This window comes from Trachurus trachurus (genome assembly GCF_905171665.1).
Source record: "Trachurus trachurus genome assembly, chromosome: 6".
Lineage (NCBI taxonomy): Eukaryota > Metazoa > Chordata > Actinopteri > Carangiformes > Carangidae > Trachurus > Trachurus trachurus.
Window position 1 is genome coordinate 29,737,533 of NC_139897.1, and position 23,500 is coordinate 29,761,032.

A 23,500-nucleotide genomic window follows, 5' to 3' on the forward strand; every position below is an offset into this window, starting at 1 on the left:
AGCATTTTCAAACTTTATCTTTTATTTTGCCACTATAGAAAAAAATACTAAAGTGAATAAGACACAAGAGGATGTAGATCTGATGATCCTCTATTACTTAAACAACAAAAACTGAAGAAATAATTATTTGTTTCCCCAAAAAATTACAAAAACATGTATCTGACGGTGCTGATGAAGATCTGACGGAGCTGACGGAGTTGACAAAATTGTATTTGCATTTCTGATCAATGAGCAAAAGCTTTTTTAAACAGATGGAAGTGACACTAATTTAAGAAATAGCAATCCCTTGTCTTACTGAACATATTTTTAATTCAACTATAATAAACAAAACTGTAAATACACCATTTCAAAATATAACAAATTGCACTTCTTCATTTTGTACTCCGAAGCCCTTCTATAATGTCACATTATCTAGCATTTGATTGGAAGATGTGTCTGTTTTGGACAAATCTGCCACAGATAACACTGTACTGCATATATTACACTAATGACGGTGGAAAGGCAGGGTTTTGCACACTGTCCGAGTCAAAGAGACTGGATGCTGTGGCATTCTGGACACAGATCCTATGGATCATGTCTTAAAATATATCAAGACAAAATTACCACAGGTGCACTTTTGGTCTGATGGTCCAAGTAAACTGATTTGAAAAAGCAACATTGAACTTCTTCCCTGCTCTATAAGAAGTGTGTATATTTTAAATAGTGAAAACTACACACTGTACCTTTAAAATTTTACATCAATCAATAAATCAAACATGTAGACAAGTGCTATATATAACACATGTGCTGGAAAGTCATTCAATAATAAGCAGATAGAAAAGAGAAGAAAATTATTCAATAAGCAGACCACAGTCTGGCCGTGCTCTATACCAATCATAAGTATATTGTAAAATAATGTAATTGCATGCTATATACCTACATTAATGTGCAGATAAACCCCTAAAACAACATTCTATTCCTTTACTATATTTGAAAATAGTATAATATTAGCACATTTATGCAGTTATTGGTGGATTTGTCAACTCCGTCAGCTTACATGTCAACTCCGTCAGGAGGACGGAGTTGACTCTGACGGAGTTGACTCTGACGGAGTTGACGAAATGGCATGTTTTTTTCCTTCTGCAGAAAAAAGCCCTGCAGCTAGCTAGCTAGTTCTTTGGCTATTGCTAGCTGTCTCCATTATCTCAATAAAATACTTTCATTGAGTCCACTATGGTTTAAAAAAAGTATCATAAGGGAGAGATGGTGTTGACATGCTCCGGCTGTGACCATAGGAAAATTGACATTGTTCATCTAAAATATCAAAAAATGTCAACTTTACCAGACCATGTGTGGTATTGATGCATTCACCACAGCCAGGAGAATGAAAAGGGATCCTCAGGGGATAGCTGGCCATGCTATTGCCTGATTTAATGAGGTTTATGAAAAAATCTGACGGAGTTGACGGAAACAGAGGACACAACTTTGATGGGCAGATTTCTGTAGAAAATATTTTTAGATGTTCATGGCATGCATTGTTTTATACATTTATAACCCTTATCTTTGATTTGATATAAATGTTTTCACAATTGTAGAGGTTTTTAAAGTTTTTTGGGGCTGGTGAATATTGTGACCTATTGCTGAGGACAAGAGAAATAACATGGGCCGTCTGACCACTGGTCATATAATTAAACAAATATCCCCCAAAAAAGGAATGATCTATGCTAAAACATAACATCAGTATTCACAATTCATTTAGATCTAACTTTGTGAGTATATCAATCATTATTCATTTCTTTATTTTTTATATAAATAAGACTTTTCTATGTGGGACATGTTTTGTCCCGACTCTCAAGAATCAGTGACAGTGCATCTACTGGTCAGAAAAAAAGCAGTTTATCTCGAACTAACCAACTCACGGCGAAGTGATACAGCGCGTCGTGGAGCCGAAGGAATACTGAGTGAGTTGGTTAGTTCCAGATAAACGAGGGTTAGGGGGGGAGAGTCCAAGTAATTTTACATATTTGAGCATTTTATAAAAAAAAGTAACATAATAGTTTCTTTCCCTGGTAATTACTTACCTTTATAATGTAGTAACTAAGTTACTAACTCAAGTTGCTTTTTCCGTTCGATTGAAGTTTGATGATGAACTCAAAACGTTTCTTCTTGACTGTTCAGAAAACTTAAGCTAACACAATCTGCATAACAGAGTTCACGAACAGTAAAAAAAGCAAAAACAAAAACAAAACATTTGCTCTTGTTATATTTTGCTTCAGCATTAGCCTACCACATCTGAAATAGCTTGAGGTAGCTAATGTTAACATTTTTTATGAATATTTCAGCGTAAATGACAATTATAAGAGAAGTCACAAAATGCCAAACGGTAGCGTCTGGCATTTTCTCTTAACTATTAATTATTGGCCAAAATGTACACTTTCCACTTTAAAATTTCAAAGTTCACAAAGTGTTTTAGCTCCTCTATCTTCTTCGTCTGAGAGAAGTTGGGGATGTTTGATGCAGAGGAATCACAGGCAGCGACGTTCTGCAAGTAATGACGAGGGCCATTTAAATAAGGATTGATTCGGCTCGCCAACAACTTGAAGCGATTCAATAAAACCGGAGATGATGCTTTGAAGAATTGATGATACAATTTGATGATCTCATCCTGGGCCGTGCGGCCGGATTATTCATCACAAAATGTGTTATCCAGATTTGTTTGAGCAAGTGCCCATAAAATAATCATCAACTGCAATAAATATTTAAATAAAGCTGATTTCACGGTAAGAGCTGGATTATCCACTGAGACTGATGCAATATGTCAAATTATCACTTTGGAATTTGGTCATTTGTTGCTCTAAGAAATGATGATAGTGTTGGGTGGCAGGTACAATATATATAATGTCTATATATATTTATATGTAGTCTGTGTTTTCTTAAATTCTTATATTTTCTTTCAGTTTTTTATTATGGTACTCTTATTTCTTTTATTACCTGTTTATTAGTAGTCCACTTTAGCTCCTTATAATTTAAATTTCCACACTGATGGATGAACAAAGTCTTAAGTCATAGTTGACAAATCAATATTTGACTTTAATGAAAGAAATGATTGAATTCTAAATTAAGTCTTGATGAAATCAACCAATTTAATCCAGTTTCATCAATTTTAATTGGTCCCTCATGCTTTTGTGTGACTATTAATATTTTATTTCACGTTCACCGATAAAGTCTTGTCGAATACAAGTCACTGTGGACACAGTGAGGAAGTTTATTCAGCAGCTTTGTGGAGACCAGATACCCCATACATTTTATCCTCATCAACTGTTTGCAGCAAAAGATAAACCTAATAAAATTAAAAGTCTCCCCAGTTAAGTACCAATACCTTATCATTGGAAATTACAGTATGCAGATATAAAGGCTTCCCTGAAGATCAGCGTCTTTGTACGTCCTGTTTTTGTTGAAGACGGTTTATTTTGTTGGTTAGATGCTGATGTCTTGAGTTAGATTTCTATAAAAAAGCCTGGCGATAAGGACAGAGGACGTTATATATCCAATTAATGAAGGAAATTGATTCTTCTGAAATGGTCAATCTGTTAAATTATAAGTTGATTTGTGATCGTCTTGATCATTGTTGTTGAATAGTGCCTCAAAATCCAAGATGGTCTGAGAACCATAGAGGAGCAGGTCACTTAGATAAAGTATTCAATCAATTTATCAATCAAAATAATAATGAGGTAGCTAAGTGCTGAAATCAAATGCATCTAGACTTTTTGTGCTTCTTGAAGATGTTTCACCTCTCATCCAAAAAACTTCTTTAGCTCTAAAGAACCAAAAGAAGCCACTACGATGACCTGGATGACTGAGAACCTTCACAGACAATAAAGAGGTAATTTATCCACACATTTATCAGTCACACAGTCGTTATTGCATCACACACAACCTGAACTTTAGTGAAAACTTTTATTCTGAAAAGATGAATTTCCACATATAAAACCAGTTGATGTAGATGTGTTGCTGATCCTATGAACAGTTTGTTCCTCAGACTGAAGCTTCGTTACAGGAATCATGAAGCTGAGACAAACTTTGCTGTCGTCATGTGTGTGTAAAAAAAAAAAAAAAAAAAAAATTAGAAACCTCACAGAGGAAGGAAACCATGGCAACATTCACGGACTAAAGACACTAAATCAACAGTCAGAAGCGACTATTGTGGCTGTTGTGCGTTTGAAAATGGTCCATGCAGCAGTTAGCGGTGCAGTTTCTAGGAGGAGCAGCAGCGGTGCAGGAACTTTTTGAAGAAGTTCCTGAACTCTGTGTTGAAGACGGTGTAGATGACGGGGTTCAGGGCGCTGTTGACGTAGCCGAGCCACGTCACCACGCTCATCAGGGCCGGGGGGACGTGGCAGTCCTGACAGCGAGCTCGCATCGTGTGGAGGACGAAGAAGGGAGTCCAGCAGAACAGGAAGGCACCTGCAAGAGGAGGAGAAGAGGAATCAAAGGTTTTTCTCTACAGTCAAAAGCCTCAGTCTGAGTTTACGAACATTTAGATCAACCTTTTCAGTCCAGAACTAGATTTAGGCCGAATTCCGATTCTCCCCTTAGCCCTAGCCCTTGGCCCTAACCCTTCGTTTTGCGCGTTCACGTGAAGTGGTAGGGGTGTCCCAATTCTGGTTCAGACGAGGGTTAGGGAGAAGTGGTAGGGCTATCTCGCCCTCGAAACGGAGATTTTTTAGGGGCACACTACGGACCGAGGGCTATGGCAAGTTTTAATATTTTTTCATGCGAGAAAGTAGCTGTTTAGATCCCCAATGTGCGGTCGGTTTATCCAAATGAGGCTGTTTAGACGTTTGCTCCGATGTTTTTCGGAGATGTGAAGCTCCACGGTGGAGCCTCCACCTGTGGAGCAGATCAGCGGCTCGTCACGGAGACACCACCCCGTCCGGAGAGCTCGTCAGCCGGCCAACCTCCCGACCTCGTCCCGGTAGAAAAGACGACCGCTAATTAACTTACCCGCAGGGTTTTAAGGGTTTACCGCCGCGTAGTTACATTCTTTTTAGGAGATAAATGCTGGTCTCATTGATGAAATATAACAATTGTCGCATTAATTTGTTTGAATTAAAAGTGAAGCTTCATGTGTTTTGGACGTGAGCAGCACTGCCTGGGGGATCTGCAGCCTATACAGAAATCACCACATTTACATCAATAAATAAATGTTTTACAATGAACCGATCATTCTTCATTAAATTTTATTTTATTTTATTAAGTTAACGTGGTTCTGAATAGAGGATTTGTGGCAAAAGCTTGTCACGTCTGCTTATGTGAAAGCCAGCAGAGACTACTGATGACGTATGTGATTGTTGAAGTGGTGTCCCAATTCGTAGGGGTTGACTTTCAACCCTACTCCTTGTAGCTCTGTTTCAAGGGCAAGGGTTAAGGGCTAGGGGTAGGGGTAGGGATGAAAAATAGAATCGGAATTGGGCCTTAGTGCATAGTTTTGCCGTTTCGTATTGGAATTGAAAATGCAGATTGCTATTTTATTTCAAGACTTGATTATTCATGTGCCCAAAAACCTACCAAACCTACCGACGACTTACTGACCAATTTACCATCTACCACCCACCTGCTAACTTAACTGCCCATCTTTACTTTACTTTATTAGTTTATTTGGATGGGACAGTGCACATTAATGAACATATAAAAACGCATGTAAATGTGCCGGATTATAGCAGCAATGCTAATTTCCATCCGGAGTCCCAAAAACATAAAAACAGTACAGTGACAGAAAAACATAGTATTACAAACGACATAATAATGCAGACAACAAGGACATAACAAAACGACTAATGTGACAGTTGACTCTTTCTCGAAGGTGGCAACAACAGAGCTCATAAAACAGAGCTTAACCAACTCTATACCCAACATTTTACCTACCAATTTACCAACCTGGTCACCAGTCCACCAACTTGCCTCAGACAGACATCTTGATCTACTTTTTCCCCTACTTGTCTTCCTTACTAATGCCCCACCTATCTCTCTACTAAACCTATCAAGTAACCCAAAGCCTACCTACCAGTCTGCCAACTTACAATTGACTTTCCCATTTACCTACCTACACATCTGCCATCCTACAGACCTACCTATCTACCAAGGTATTTACCAGCCTGCATCAATGTACCTTCATCTACCACCTTCCTTTCTCACAAACCAACCAACCAACTATTTACCAACCACTTTACCATATAGACCACCTTACCTACCTATCGTCTTGACTCTTGACTGCTGACTGGTCTATGTTTCTGCCAAAGTACAAGCTGAACTTACCAACCTATTGCACTGATTTACAATTTACTTACCAATCAACTTACTAACCAAGAACTGTCTGTAAATCTACCAAGCATCTCAACTCAAATACCTTCCTATTTACAGTCTACCAACTCTGCCTCCTATCAAACTACCAGTCTACCAACTCTATCTACTATCTGTTTCCTTGCTATCTACCATCCAGCAGACCAATCCAACATCCAACAGAGTCATTGGGAAGTCAGAGCTTCACCTTCCTACTGTATCTACCAACTTGCTTACTTTCAAAAACAACAGCCCTATTTACCTGCCCATCTATAGCCCTCACTCACACTTGCTAACTACCCCCACATCTACAAAACTACCTACCTTACCAACTTGGGAAAAGAAAACTGTGGAAAACTAGACTAAACTGCATTTTTTTCAAATTACAACTTTTGATGAACTGAACAAAATGTTTAATCAGAAAACTTGTAATGAGCAGTTTTCTTTATGTTGTTAAGTCCTACTCTTAGGCCACAAACTAAACTGTCAGGGAACGTAATGAGGTAGATATTCATGAGAATTACCTGCTCACTGAGAAACGTGTCCAACCAAGACTTACGTAATAATTGGATTTCAGATTAAGGACCTGCAGGATTAGCTGCTGTGTGCTAAAGGGAAGCACTTCTACGCATTAGGACCAACCCTGGTCGCTATTAATAGGCCAACCTTTTCTAAATGATGTGTTAGTGGCTCTGAACAGACATCAGAGGTGGAGATGAGGTGTTCAGGTACCTTCAGAGCTGTTATATCACACTTTATGTCTGGGTGAATGGACTGATCATGTTTCATAACAGTTTTGAGTGGTTGTAGGGGTTTTCTGGCAAAACTTCCAACATTCAAAGAGAAAAGAAATTGTCTTATAAAGTCTACAACAATTGTATTGTGAAATGGAGACAGTTTCGTCTTGCCTGTCTGGGGACAGGGTCAAACAATCTCTTTTTTCAATAACCATGATTTGAAGTTACAATCCCAGATGAACTGTGCCTGGTATGTGTCCCTATCTGAACCCAATGCTGTGGTCGGGTATAAAGGGTGATTAAAATCTGTTAACAAAAAAAATCTGTTAAGTGCTTCAGTGTCTGCCCAGCTTTGGTTGGTGTCAGTAGGTCACTGTAATACCTCCAGCCCTATTTATATGTTGCACCGTCTTAGTCGGTGTCTTGCTTTGAGTTTGCCAACGATCAGGTGTACATCAGCCTGTACCAGCAAGACCACGGTGTCTCTGTGTTTGGTTCTGTTAAAGACAGAATGTAGGATCAGCATCAATGTGCTGATCAGAGATGGAGTGGATGGAGTGCTCGACCCCAGTACTTGAGTAAGAGTACAAATACTACTGGTCAAAATTTACTCCGTTACAAGTAAAAGTAGCTCAGTCGACATGTTACTCCAGTAAGAGTAAAAAGAAGTACTTGCTGCTAAAGGTACTTAAGTATCCCAAAGTACATGCTTTTAAATTTACTTTAAGTAAAAGTAAGAGTAAGAGTACATTTCTTATTTTTCACATCAATGAATTACTATAATTTTTTCTAAATTAATTTAAGGACCTTTTAACTCTTGTTTCTGAGAATGAACTCTTTGAAACCAGCTGCACAGATGTGCTGCTTTTAGGGGTTAGGGTTTCCTTCTTTGACAAACACAGCTTGTGTCCAATAGGATTTTAGAAAAAAAAAGAAGAGCAGACCTGAAAGTAAATGCCCCTGATGTTGCATAAAACCCCCTCACATCTCAAACTTTCTACATAAATCTCAGTGTTTGGATGGAACAACCTGTCGACACATAGTGAACCTGAAGACCTCATGCAGGTCTCAGTAAAATGTTGACTCTTTAAGACTATTTACAGTCGCTGTAAACCTTGTCCTTTGGACCCTTTAATCCGTGGACCAGCTCTGATGACACCGATGCTGCCGGACAGGAAGTGAACTCACCCACGACGACAGGAAGCACCTTCATGGCCTTCCTCTCCCGACTGTTGATCTTGGCTCTCTTCCTCCTGTGAGGGTCGGGGTTGTACTTGATCTCAGCAAAGCTCACAGCTCGCACCGCCCTGTCTCTGTACTCTGAGTTAAAGGGGTGTTCCGCGGATGGGAAGGTGGACGGTTCGTCCGGGGTTTCCGTCACTTCCCGCTCAATGATTGGCGGCAGAGGCGGCGGGAGCGAGGCCAGCGGCGGCAGCGAGGCGGCGGCCTCCTGCAGCTTGCGACAGGCCTGGATGCTGTTCCTCAGTTTGGCTTTCCGCGACTCCTCCCAGCGCCGCAGGCCTCGGAACATGCCGCAGTACAGCAGCAGCATGATGGGACAGGGGATGAAGAAGGAGCACACGGACGAGTAGAGGACGTAGTCGTCGTTCTCCAGTTTGCACTCGGTGGGGTCGCGACCAGGCACGTTGTTGATGCCGAACATGACGGGCGAGGCCACGGCCAGCGCCAGGATCCAGGTGGCCGACAGCAGCACCGTCTGCCGCATGTCCACGTGCTTCCTGTTGTAGTTGAGAGGGATCAACACGGCGATGAACCTGCAACACACAAGATAAACTTTATAATCTGAGAAACTGCCAACAACACCACCAACATCAACAAGGTCTCAATCGATGCTTGTTTCCAATTCTAATCCAATGTCTCCAATCTGGAACATGAACTATTTTAAACTGTATCAACTGTAAATCATTATATAAAAGATCAGAGAAATAAAATTAATTCCATTCAAAGATGAATTTATCTTAAACTACACATCTGTATCTGCCTGTTTCAATATCAAAGTCAAAAGTCAAAGTCTTTTATTGTCATTCCACATGTTAAACATGACAGAACGAAATCTGTACCCAGGTCCCAGATAAAAAGTAAACAAATATAAAAGCAAGGAATGGGCACAATCTAAAAACAGGCACAAACTAAAAACAGACATTTCTATAGACAGAAATAAATAAGATTAAATAGTACATTCATAAAAAAAAAAAAGGCAAATAGTCAGTGCAAGAGAGTGTATGTGTGGGCTAAAGTGCACAGGCACGTATTGGCACAGGCAGGAATCAACATCTTCTTTGTGAATTTGTCCTCATTTACGCTTATACACATTGTATTTAAGATGTTTTTCCATCAAGATAAGTCATCTTCATGGCCTTTTTAGTCAAAATGTCCCTAGTTCATGTTAAAAAATAGTTATAAACACTTACATAAATATAAATAAAAATAAAACACATGACAGTAAGCACTTTCATCATCCTATAATGAAGCAGAGCAGGAGGTTGTTGTTCAGCAGAGGCAGAATCAGAGCGTGTTCCTAAATTAATCTGATTCGGTTTTACAGACGCTTCGACCACTTTCACAGCTGGAAACTCACAGGTGGAATAAATCAAATAAAAGATGTGGCAATGCAGCATCAACTAAGAGTAAAAACAAACATTCAGAAATTTGTGGGATGTTTGGTTTCCGTTTCTCACCTCTGGACCGGAAATAGTTCGATCCATCACCTCTAAATCTTCAAATGGTTGTTTTTACTTTTTCTTGTATTGACTAAACAATGCTTCATTTTTGAGCTTCGGAGTTGTATGAAGGTAGATTTTTGCGACCTTATCTTAGATATTTCTTGTTTCCTGAGTTTATGCAAAGCTAATCACTTCCTGGCTGCACCGAAACTCAAAGGTAGAGATCAGCAGCAGCAGCATTAAAACACATGAGTCTGACCTCTTTGACTCCCCTAGAATAAAACTATTAGTAATATAACAGGCATTTCATCCAGAGGCTCTGGCTCTGGGCCCCCCTGATCCCACGGGCCCCTGATCCCTGTTCAATAACAATAATAATACTTCAAATCGTCCATCAGTTTGTTCTTAGACCTGAAGAATCAGCATCAGCAGCAGCAGGTGGACCATTCAGACCTCCAGGATCTGCTTCCTACTCAGTGTCTTGAATAATTCAGACTCTGTCATCCGGTTACATCTCTAACTGCTTCAAAAAGCTTCAGATCATCACCATCAGTCCACGTTAGCTTCACTGCCTCCCATCAGTCTCTGACGTAATCATATTTTCTCGGAGTCGGGACATCAGATTTGAGGAGCTGCCCCGGGTTTTCAGCCCACGAGTTTCATCCTTCAACATCAGCCCAGGGTTGGAATAATCTCATAGAGTCAAACTTAACGAGCGCAGAGCGAAGCTGGCAGTTCATCACGGCGAGCGCATCCTTCATTCAGGCCTTTAAATTGTTCTGTCTGCTCTGATTTTTCTTCTTTCCGAGCTTTTACGGAGGAAAATGGACAAAAGGTCATTCTCATCATATTTCCATGTCGGAGTGAAACGTGGCGTCGGGAGTTCGACCTCCACGACCTTGAAGTGGAGATCCGAGACCCTCAGCGGCGCCTCTTCCCTCCCTGCTCCTCCTGACAGACCAGGTTTGATTAATCAGCCCGTTGTTCCTGAATGACCCCGACCCCCGGCTGATTAAAGCTCCGGCCGCGACACAGGGAGGCTGACAGTTACAGCTGACCTTTGACCTCTTGCTCTGAACGAGGCACCGACGGTTCACTCTGATGCTCCAGCACCAGCAGGAGTTTCAGGGTTTGTTTGGACTTTTGCTGCGTTCAAGACAACTCGGAAGTCGGAAAAAAACGAGCTGTACGAGTTGTAAAAAATGAATTGAACGGCGTCAAACTCTGAGATTACAGGTCGGAAACTCGGGTATCATATCAGAGCTCCGACTTTCCGACTTGACGTCACGACAACATCAAAACATGGTGGACCTCATCTTAAACAGTTAGAATTTAGACATTTTAAGTTTATTTGTTGAGGTTTGAATGCATATTTTTGTGTATTATTGCAGTAGCCTCTATGAAATACGTTTATATTAAGCTGTGATTGTTGTATGGTGTGTAATTGTGGTCCTTATATGTGAAAATAAACATCATTTACTGCTGCATTTATTATTCGTATTCAGTTATGCGCCACAATATGTCAAACTTCCTTCAGGTATGATGTCGGAAATTTCCGAGTTGGGAATTCTGACCTCGGAGTTGTTATGAACGCAGCATTTGACTCTGAGTGAAATATCTGCAGAAACAGGCGCAATTCAATGAGACCGTTCACCTCGGATCACTTCCTGTATCTGTGTCACCTGCTGACTCCGCCCCCTCTACTACCCCTCCCTTCAATCCATCTTCGAGAAAACTGTTGTAATGCAAGCCCACCGTATCCTAGACGACCCCTCCCATGTCCTTTACTCAGAATATGAACTCTTTCCTTCTGGAAGACGTTATGCAACATGGAGGCAAAAGTCAAACCATTACAAAGCTCTTCTTCCTCGCCCTTCTGAACTAACGACCTGCTCAAATATGAAATCTTAAACTTTAAGTTCTAATGTGCATTTCCTTATCCTATCCTATCCTATCCTATCCTATCCTGTCATGTCCTTTTTTTTTTTTTAATCTAATTGTATTACCAAACCACCTATTTTAACTTGTTTTAATGATATGTTTTTTATTGAGTCCTTTACCCTTTTTCTATCCACTTGTCACTTTTTTCTTTCTATATTCTCAGTGCAATTGATTTGAAGCGGGTAATTTCATCCAGCGGGTCAGTGCAATATAAATCTATGTTATACCTCATCCTCTCCACGTATAGACCTTGTTTGTCTTCGTCTGTCTCCTGTTGTTACTTAAAACTGTCATGTGTGTTTCTTGTTATGACAGGCACATCACAGTCTGACGTCAACATGATGTTTCCTCAGAGCCTCAGATTAGGAGAAAAAATTAAAATGATTAATCTGTTAAAGTCCTGTTTCTCTCTCTTTCTACCGGCCCAGAGGTGAGCAGCACTGACCTGTCGACGCTGATGGCGCAGAGGTTGAAGATGGAGGCGGTGCACAGCATCACGTCCATGGTCATCAGGCCGTCACAGACCATCATGTTGAGGGTCCACACGCCGCCCTGAAACTGACACACACACACACACACACACACACACACACACACACACACACACACAGAGAGGTACGTTCACAGTTGTTACTCACACAACAAACTGCAAACTGACATTATTGTACAACTTCACGTAGCACTTTTAACCCTACTACATTTATCCAACAGCTGCAGCTTAGATAATTAATGTATAAAACACATAAACCTTAAAGCAGAAGTAAGTGATATATTTGTGTTAATATAAGTCTTAAATAGTTATATCTTCCGACAGCAATCACTTACATAGAGTGTTTGGACCGAAACACGGGTCTCTCAGTCACTCTGCTCTGCTCTGAGCCGCGGAGAAAACATTTATCGTATCCTTCAGTTTTTATCCAATGAGGAGAGAGAACGGCATGCAGGGCTGTGTGTGCAGCCAAGGGACGCCGTGAATGTGGTGACGTAGGGACGAGGACTGTTATGGTGCGTTCAAGGAAACTCGTAACTCGTGTTTTTCCGACCTGTGAAGTGAGTTCACGGGTCAGAAGTTACGAGTGGCCGTTATAGTGACTTTCACAGGTAAAACAGGTCGGAAAAACACGAGTGGGTTGCCTGGAACGCTACAAAGTTGTGACTTAAAGCTGTAATTTACGGTTTCAAAAGCCTGCCTGGAACGCAGCATTAGCCAAAACGACCGGATCGCTTACTTCTGCTTTAATATTTAACAAATGAAAACAAACATTGTGAAAATAGAGATTTCTGCCTTCCTTCCTCTGCCATTAAACGCTTCACAACCGCTCAGATTTACCTGCTCCTCAGTTTGACGCCAGTGAACTAAACTATCCAGCTGAATATACTGTAGAGTTAATTAGTAGCTAAATAAACATGCATAGGCCATGCTTGTAAAAGAGATTTTTTTATCTCAAGCAATTTGCCTGGTAAAATAAAGGTAAAATAAAATAAAGTTTAAATTAAAGTACAAACACCTCAAAACTACAGTGAAGGCCAGATGCTGATTTTAATATAATATATCCTCATATCTTCATGTATTGACACTGTGGTGGAATCCTGAGGCCCCTGAGGCCGAGTCGTTTTGTTTTAATTAGTTTAGTTCCTGTGGACGACGTGAGGAAAACAAAGGCCGAGAGGCGACAGGAAATATAGAATGAAAAGGGAAATAAGCCGACACATCTATTGTGGCCGCGGGGCCCCTCGTCTGACCCGTGGCCCCTGGACGAGAGCCGACCGGAGGAGGAATGCACCAGCCGTTGTTCCCTCGCGCTGGGAGACAAAGACGAGCTGGTTTCACTGGGACACGGACGCGTTACGGCGTCACTGGTGTCCCGAGTGTTCGTCGGTCAAAAACAAAAAGCTTTCACTTCATTGAGTTTGAAAAAGAATTAAAAAAACATGAGAATAAACCTTGTGAAAACTTCAGATCACCATGGTGACGCCGCGGCGAAGGTGAGAAGTTACAAACTAAATCTGTTGTTTAGTAAACAAACAGAAAAATCCAAAGTTAAAATAAGTTAAGTGTAACATCTTTTGTGTGAGTCCAGTCAGTGATGTCACAGCAGGAGGCGGGGCTTCACCAGGAGGAGGAGGTCACCGGGAGTTCAGAGCATTAAAGGGACAGTTCACCAAACACACTAACAACATGAGATACCAATTAATAGTTAAAGTCTAGACTGTAAATTAAATTAACTATATGAGATATGAAATATCACCACTATAAAACCTTAATTCATTCATGTATAAGAATTATATGGAAATAAATAAGTAGTAGTTGTAGTAGTAAAGCAAAATATGAACAAATAAAATACACAAATATTTAAATTATTAACAAGTAAGGCAAATATGAAACAAAACACACCAAGTGTTTTATATGAGAATATACAGATGTAAATCAAGCTATGAGTCTGTTTCACACCTGCAGGGCTCCGTGCTGGTTCCAGTCCCCAAACCCAATTTTGAACAGGGCCGGCATGTTCAGACCAAACAAATAACAGGTTCAGAACATGAAAAGTTGGTTCTCAAACCAACAAATAGTTGTTTTTTCCCTGTGAACCTTGACATCAACAGTGGGTGTGTCATAATCTAGGCTGTGAAGACAAGCAGGAAGGAGGAGGATAAGGTAGCGACTGACAACATGGAAGAATTTTTTTGATTTGATTTATTTGTCAGTAGAAAAGAAATACGAGGATAACACAGAAAAGTCCAGGACTTATTTCCACTGTGGTCCTCTCAAAAGAATCTGCATTTCACAGATCTGCAGTTGTCTGAAGCTGAGGAAACTAAATGATTGGTGGCAACTTGGGTAAATTTCAATAAAAGCAAGAAAGCAAAACGAGAAAGACAAAGTTGCACCAAACCGAGGCGGAGTTCATTCCAACACCAGAGCAAATAGTTAATAAACTGAAGAAGACATTTTGGTTCTGTTGTGTTTACTTCCTCCCACTTTGGTTCCATTTAAACTGGTGTGGATGTGGACTGGTTCCCCACAAAGCATCAAGGTTCTCAGACTCCAGAACCAGAACCAGAACCGTGTCTGTCTGAGAGCGATAAGAAAGTTCTGGTTACTTCAACTCCAGGTCAGGGACTAAAACCTCATGGAGGAATCCAGTGGGAGGAAAGATGGCCGCCACAGATCAACCAATCAGAGCTGCACAAATAATCACAATGGAACTGAAATCAAGATATGTGTTTTTTTAATCACAACAAGATGTTTTTTTATAGTTCGACCTTATTAACTGAGCCTTCAGTCGAACCTATCCTGTTAATTCAAGTCTTTTTAAATAAAGTTGGTTCCTGATTTTTCAAACGACCTGACAAATTTAAGGGATCTCTGGCTACCACCTTAATTCAATTAAGGGATTTTCGTGTAGTTAGGGTAATTTTAAGTGGATCTCACAACATGAATTTACATCAGTGATTTGATTTGCATAGTTTAAGGGATTATGTATAAACTAAGGGAAAAGTCAATACATCTTAAGTTAAAGAGGCTTTTTAACGGATAAATTAAGATCCCACCTTATTTCAGTTAAAGTAAGCGATCCGGTCGTTTTGGCTAACTTCTCGTCAGCCGATGGAGTGAGCAGTCCCCGCCCTCGTCCCTACGTCACCACATTCACGTGCATCCCTTGGCTGCACACACAGAGAGGACCGCCCCTTTATGCCGTTCTCTCTCCTCATTGGATAAAGGTTGTAGGATACAAGGAAAGTTTTCTCCTCAGCTTACAGCAGAGCAGAGTGACTGACAGACCCGTGCTTCGGACCAAACACTCTATGTAAGTGATTGCTGTCGGAAGATAGAACTATTTAAAGGGACAACGAGGAGTTTTGGAAACTCACACTACATTTATGAGCCTCCGCACCGTAAAATTCTTTCACCGGCACAAGACAGACTCATGTTTTCATTCATCAAGAATTAAAGTCAGAGGTTTGAAGACGATCACATACCGTCGTAGTTCTGACCATAAACGGCGATTCGGCTGCGTTATTCTCATGACTCGCAGCAAAACCGAATGTAAAGAAACGCTGGTCGGCTCGACCAGCATTTCCACCACCACTAATAATAACAAAATAACAATAGAGACAAAACGATATATTTATCGAAAATGGGCCGAATAACAAGTGTGGGTAACGTAGATTCATCCACATTAACATGAGACTTTTTTATAACCAAATAGAAACTCCTTGTTATCCCTTTAAGACTAATTATATTAACACAAACATTCCGCTTACTTCTGCTAGGCTGGGTTTGGGGTGTAATTAGGTGACTTTAAGGGGTTTTTCATGCATGAAAAGTTCAGACTCAACCAGACTCGGAGGGGCCCCTATGCTGCAGTGGATCACCCCACAGTGTCTCACCTCTGACCTCCCACCACCACCACCACCACCACCCCCATGACCTGTGACCTGGGGGTCGAACTCACCTCTGTGAAGACGAAGAGCGGCAGCACGAGCACCGCGAGCATCAGATCCGCCACCGCGAGGCTGACGATGAAGTAGTTGGTGGTGGTCTTCAGCGCCTTCTCGGTGAACACGCTCAGACACACCAGCAGGTTCCCGCCGATGATCACCACGATCAGCAGGACCCCGAACACCAGGGCCAGCCAGTTGTGTGCCGACGCCGACGCCGCGGCCGAGCCCGAGTCCGAGTTCGAGTCCGGGACCGGCGCCCCCGCGGCCCCCGCAACCGGCGCCGCCATGCTCAGGTTGGCCGCCATCTCCCGGTCCGAGCCCCAGCAGCGCGGCCGCCGGCCTCTCATGTATACCGAGCCGGGCTGTGGTGGTCCGCGCACCGGGGTCTCATCATCTTCATCATCATCATCTTCATCATCTTCATCATCATCATCATCATCATCATCACCACCACCACAGCGTCCTGTACAGAGACTGGACTCAAGACTCGCTCCGCGGTGCGCACTTTTTACGCAAAGCGCCGCGTAAAAAGCTCAGAGCGGCAGCAGCAGCAGCAGCAGCAGCAGCAGGTGGAGTCACTCACTCTGGTCTGGTCCTTATTCACTCAACACAGATTTTTAGCTGCACACATTAAACCGCGTCTAAATTATAGAAATGTGATGGACACGGACAAGGTGCCGTCGGTTTTCTGGAGAAAGAGCATTTTCGCAGCACCGCCGCCGCCGCGAGGAAAAACTCAGAGGAACCCGGAGAGAAGTTTGATCCTTCAAATCCTCAAACCGGCTGGAAACTGTTGTTCCGCGTCCCGGTGGAAGAGCCGGAGCGGCGCAGCGAGGAGCATCCGGAGCGGTGTCGCTGTGCGGGATGAGGGTCTTTCTATCTCTGTGTCTGTGTCTCTCTGGGCTCCGGCTCGTTCACCTGCAGCTGAAGGCCACCGCGGCCAAATTAGCCGATTAAAGCCGCTTAGCAGCTCCGCTTTACGGTGTCCTTCAGTCCTTGAGCTCCAGCAGGAGGAGACACTGTCCGTCCATCTGTCTGGCGGTCTGACTGACTGACTGACTGACCGTGTGTGTGTGTGTGTGTGTGTGTGTGTGTGTGTTTGAGCGTCCACTGTAAAAAATACCAACAACTTCAACAGTAATTTTTTTTTTTTTTGTGATCAACTTTTTATTTATTTATTTGTTACTTAAAGCAGAAGTAAGTGATATATTTGTGTTAATATAAGTCTTAAATAGTTATATCTTCCGACAGCAATCACTTACATAGAGTGTTTGGACTGAAACACGGGTCTGTCAGTCACTCTGCTCTGCTCTGAGCCGAAGAGAAAACATTTATCGTATCCTACAGTTTTTATCCAATGAGGAGAGAGAACGGCATGCAGGGCTGTGTGTGCAGCCAAGGAACGCCGTGAATGTGGCGACGTAGGGAAGAGGACTGTTATGGTGCGTTCAAGGAAACTCGTATTTTTCCGACCGTGAAGTGGTAAAGTTCGATCTGGTACGAGTTCACCGGTCGGAAGTTACGAGTGGCCGTTATAGTGACTTTCACCGGTAAAACAGGTCGAAAAAACACGAGTGGGTTGCCTGGAACGCTACAAAGTCGTAAGTTGTGACTTGAAGCTGTAATTTACGATTTCAAAAGCCTGCCTGGAACGCAGCATTAGCGAAAACGACCGGACCACTTACTTCTGCTTTAATTTGCTTTGGTGCAAAAGCCACCAAACAGTGCATACAAGTCATTATTAAACATACACACAGCAAAACAACAACCAACAACCAATCATACAGAGCACGACAGGGACACAAAATAAGAATAAAAACCAACAAACGAATAAACAAAACAAAAACAAACAGAGAGCAGCAAGGGAAAAACTTTGAGGGTAGAGGTAAGGGTAATCATGTACATGTAGGCTACATATCCTCAATTCTCCATGATAATGTTATCTTGACTGTGGAGCAAAAAGTGTTTGATAATTTCTCTTCCCTTTTGGCACCATGTATTCTTGAACTGAAATTCAACAGTAAATTGACAGTGAATGTGTCATAGAGACAAGATAAATGAGAATAAAATCACTTAAGTAGTAGCCTAATTAAGTAATTTAATTGTTATTAGTGATGCGTTCACGTGTAAGAAGACGTTTGAATTATGGGCTCTGGGGTAAAGTTTTAAGTGGCTGATCTATAATTTATTTGTTGTTTTTTTATTGTGATTATTATTATTATTATTATTATTGATAAGACAAATATCTACAATAGGCTAACTACTTATCAAATCATAAATGGGATTTGAAAAGTTTAAAACAATAAAGTGGAAACATACAATAAGATTCAGAAACTTTATTGTCATTTCACATGTACAAATACATCGGCTGAAACGAAATAAGCTACCAGTAATTAAGATACTGCATAATTTACCAATGAAAAAACTGGCAACACTTTATAATAAGTACACACTATAAAGCACATGTTAAGCTTTAAATACTGAATACATTATTTTTTAACACATGAATAGTCATTAGTATGTAGTTTATAAACACAGTTAAAATGTTTTACTCATCATTGATAATAACTATAACTGTATTTATAAACTACATAATAATGAGAATTCATGCGTTATAAATGAAGAATTCAGTAGGCTATTTATTAATGCTTAATAGTGTGTTATAAAGTGTTAACAAAACAGTAATTGAAGTCTCTTCTCTTAATCTCTGTCAATTTGGAAAACACAAAAATTAAAATCCTTCAAAAATAACCTAACTCTTGTCATTGAGTGTTTTTTCAGTTTCAAAATAAAAGCCCTGGAGACATTCAGATTAAAACATGTTGCAGGGCAGTTTTTTTTTTGCAGTGTAGAGTGAAGGACTGGGGGGTAATCAGAAAAGAGGAATCCCCAACTGCCCCTCCTCCTTCAGACAGCTGCAGGAATGTTCTGCTGCTGCTGTTTAGTCTCAACATCTGGATTCATTTGAATGTTTGACACCTGTACCTGTTTATTAAATATAGACAAGTCTTAAAGCTGCTAAACTACACACTAGAGAGCTGTTTGCCCCCCTACGGGGCACAGTGTGCATTACAACAACAAAATAAAAGTCTTTGGTGCTGCTGCTATAATTGTTGTGAGTGTGGTTCCAAAAATCTGCTGAAAAATGACACACATTCACCATGAGATAATAACACAACGTTACGAGACAGAGTTGTTTTAGAGGCAAATTCATTCAAAATCGACTATGCATGTTGCCTTCAGGGACAGTTTTTCATCAAGCAGTCTCTGTATTTCCCCCTAAAACAACTCTGTGTGGTAACGTTGTGTTATTATCTCATAGCGTGGTGAATGTGCAGGTCACAACTTGTCCACCAGAGCGTTGTGGAGTTGTTGGATTGTGTATTTGATGAGTTTGATGAGGGAAACCAAGAAATCCCATAATGAGCCTCCGTAGCGTAGCTCTGAGCAGCTCGCGGCTCTGCTCCGCCGTTCTAAAAATAGCTTGCACCGACAAATTAAGTTACAAACCTACTGCTATGACTATAGGGATTATGGCAATGGGCCAGTTTGCCAAAATGTTGAATCAGTGGTTGCTAAGGGAGGGTTATTATGTTGCAACACAGTGCACGCTTCGGTTGGTTGTTATGGTTCAATACGTTTTTTTGATATTGACATGGCGGGAGCGTGCCTATGTTCCCTCAGCCCTATGTTCCCTCTGGACTCTCTCTACCTATCTGGACTCTATCTGTCTGGCCTGTCTAGCCTCTACCTGGTCTTTTTACTAAACTTAACCAACTCCTTTCTTCATTGCCTAAACCCAACCAATGGTGGGACCAAAGGGCTGAGGGAACATAGGGCCTAATTTTCAGTGATAACAAAAGTTAGAAATGAGGGAACATAGGGCTGTGGGAACATAGGAATGACCCCGACATGGCGGTTGCTGAGTGTTTTCTATGGTGTCGATACACTAGTGGTAGCTGTTGTGTTGATAAATGACTGTAGCCATCGCTATGACGTTAGCCAATGGTTGCTGTTGTTTTGGGTTCTTGGCTCATTGTCATCTGTCCGTTTCTAGTGTTGTAAGTCGTCTGATAACTTAACTAAGAGTTGGTTCATTACAAACAGAAACTGTAAAAGTTTTAGTTTATGTAGTCAAAAACAGAGTCCTGTCAGGTCGTCCTTTTGGGAGCTAAAAATAGTTCTGACAGTCGTGGAGGTCACTCGGCGTCCCTGAGGGGGACGGGTCCGTCCGACAGGCTGCTGGTCTCCTCGGCTCTGTTTGAGGTTGTTTGCGTGATTATCTCATCTCCAGAGTGTTTGTCAGGACGTCAGAGCTCAGCTGCTGCTGCCATCACTCACTCACTCAGTCAGTCAGTCAGTCAGAAAGAAAACCCTAACCCGCCTCCGGCCACCGAGGCCTCGTCTGAACATCAGGCTGCTCCCTCGGCAACCATGGCCTCAGATCACATGACACAAGTCAGTCACATGACTTCACCTGTCGTTTCTCAGGTGACACCGACTGCTCTGTTTCTGTTTCTGTCAAACCTCACTGTCTATAACATACATTCATCAATGATGAAACTGAGTAGTTTATTGATTTAATGCCATTATTGATATTTTTCATCCATCAACAGCCGACAGATTGACAAAACTCTAAATATTCTTGCATTGCATACAACATGACAGGGAGAACGGCTTCTCGCTCCCATGTTAAACAGAGGTTTTTCATTAAAGTGACAAATAAACTGAATTTGAATTTGAATTTTGAATTTGATTCTCCAGGGGCCCATCATCATCCATGTATTTGTTCTGGACATTAAGGCCTTTTCAAACAAAATTTGATTGTTTTTAGTCAAAAAATATTAAAATCACTCGAACTGTCACAAGTGTAAACAAGATTTCTCAACATTTAATCATCAATATATAAACACAAATTGTGATGTTTCCTACATTTCTTTAAATCCTTAAAAAGTTTGGTTGTCGGAGGGTCACGAATGTGTGTGTGGTGGAGGAATGTGGACTAAATCCTGCTTGATGGGACTGGGTAGTGTTGTCAGAGGCACTACATCTTCGATTATTTAGATGTTAAGGAATAAGAAATTATAAAATTGTTGTAAATGGCAGATTTTTCCAGCACAGGATCATTGAGCCACAGTTTTCCTCCACAAAACAAAGACACTATCCTTCATTCAGCCCCATTCATCAGTGCATGGGGGAATGTTTTTTTTTTTTTTTTTTTGCCTTCACATGATCTATCACTCCCTCTGCCTCTGCTCTTCAGTTTGCTTCAGGATCCAACAGCTGCTTCAAATCCTCCTCCTCCTCCTCCTCCTCCTCGTCATCATCCCATCCCTCCATCCTGACCTTCCTGCCTGTGGCTGAGAGCAGACGGAGCAGTGGATCATTGCTGCCATGATATTCTGACTTTTTTTGTTTTGTTTTATCAACTCATACTGTAAACAGCTGCAACACGAGTCAGCTGTGACTGATAAAGATGCTGCATCTGATCCGCTCTGAGTCCAGGCCTCTGCTGCTCAGTGATTGAATCTGTGATGTTGAGATTATTTAACGTTAATCTTCTTTGATGGTTCATGGTTTCTCCCACGTTGGTCGTTTTCTTTTCCAGTGTCTGGGATGTCCTCTGACTCCGGTGTCTTCGTCACAAACGCTTAATGAGGACTCGGGACTCTCATCGCCTCGCTCTGGTCTTGAAGGTGACGAGGTGATTTTTAATCCGAGGTCCTGTCATCTGCGGAGCTGATGGATGAGCCGAGGAACGACGTCATGCAAAACCTCGAGGGACGAGAGAGGAGGAGCAGCGATGGACACGCAGCACTATTATTAATTTACTTATGATTTAATTTAGCGTATCATCGTTGGGGGACAGTGAGACACTCACAGTGCTGTGTTCCTCCCTGGACCTCTTGACCTGTTCTCAAGGACGACGACTGACATCATCACAGTGACGTTCAACTGGGAGGTTTTTGGTTATTCCTTATGAATATGAAAATCAAGGCTAGGTGGGAGTGGAGGGGTCTTTTGGCAGAATATGGAAAACAAACTTTTCTACAGTGTAGATACAGATTAGTAAGAGCAAAGTGATGAAAGTGAAGGGTCTACCAAATCTTTAAAATGTGAATTCTTAAGTTGTTATTGTGGATATGATCATAGTTATTAATGAATGTCTGGACCCTTGAGGAGTTTGTACAATATTCACCACAGAGAGTCCCCTAATCTCCATTGGAAACCATTGTGATCAATACATTTACTCAATATTCATCATATCTGGTTCAATAATTCTCAAAGTAGGCTAATTATGTCAAAGAACCTGTGTGACCTCCTCAAGGATCCACAGATTTTCAGTTACATTAAAAGTAACAGCAAATAACTGTGAAACTGTACATGAACGCCTCTCCAGGACCAGTGGGACATTGAGGACCCATAAAACAAAATCTAGGCCCTAGAGTCTACTCAACCTCAAGGTCCCAAAGTACCTCATAATCACACTAAAATTCCTGAATAGACCATTTAAGACTTGTGAAACCTCAAAGACCAATGGAACCACCTCAAATAGCACAAGAACCATCTTTAAAAAATTGCAATGATGACAGTTTCTCTTCATTGGGACCTAGAACCTACGCAAGAACCTTTGGACCTGCTCAATTAACACCAACCACCTTAAAGCGATAGTTCAACATTTTGGCAAATTGGCCCATTGCCATAATCCCTATATTTTTAGGAGTAGGTTCGTTACCTTTAATTGTCGGTGCAAGCTATTTTTAGAACGGCGGAGCAGAGCCGTGAGCTGCTCAGAGCTACGCTACGGAGGCTCATGGGATTTCTTGGTTTCCCTCATCAAACTCATCAAATACACAATCCAACAACTCCACAACGCTCTGGTGGACAAGTTGTGACCTGCACATTCACCACGCTATGAGATAATAATTTAATGTTATGTAATGTAGAGGTAAATTCATGCAAAACCGCTGATGCGTGTTCTCGTTGGGAGCAGTTTTTCAGCAAGCAGTCTCTGTATTTACCTCTAAAACAACTCTGTGTGGTAACGTTCTGTTATTATCTCATAGCGTGGTGAATGTGCAGGTCACAACTTGTCCACCAGAGCGTTTTGAGTTGCGTTGCTCTGAGCAGCTCGCGTCTCTGCTCCACCGTTCTAAAAATAGCTTGCACCGACAATTAAAGGTAACTAACCTACTGCTATGACTATAGGGATTATGGCAATGGGCCAATTTGCCAAAATGTTGAACTATCCCTTTAAGAATAACTGCAGTCCCCCACAAGACCCGGATAGCTTCCTTTGATTTGCACTGGAACCTTAACACAGAAAACTAGGAGAACCTCCCCACAAAACAAAAACACCCTTTATAGTAACTC

The 23,500-nt window shown here is 41.5% G+C and overlaps 1 protein-coding gene across 1 annotated transcript; it reads right to left on the minus strand.

Moving 5' to 3' along the window:
* Window positions 1-4,234: 4,234 nt before the first annotated feature.
* Window positions 4,235-16,320, minus strand: LOC310987617 (D(4) dopamine receptor-like; the record flags this gene model as incomplete). Its single annotated transcript, XM_083973952.1, has 4 exons — window positions 16,138-16,320; window positions 12,126-12,238; window positions 8,244-8,830; window positions 4,235-4,443 (listed from the first exon to the last, which is right to left on the minus strand). Exons 1-4 carry the CDS (start codon window positions 16,177-16,179, stop codon window positions 4,235-4,237), a joined length of 951 nt encoding a protein of 316 aa, XP_083830078.1. The 5' UTR covers window positions 16,180-16,320.
* Window positions 16,321-23,500: the final 7,180 nt, after the last annotated feature.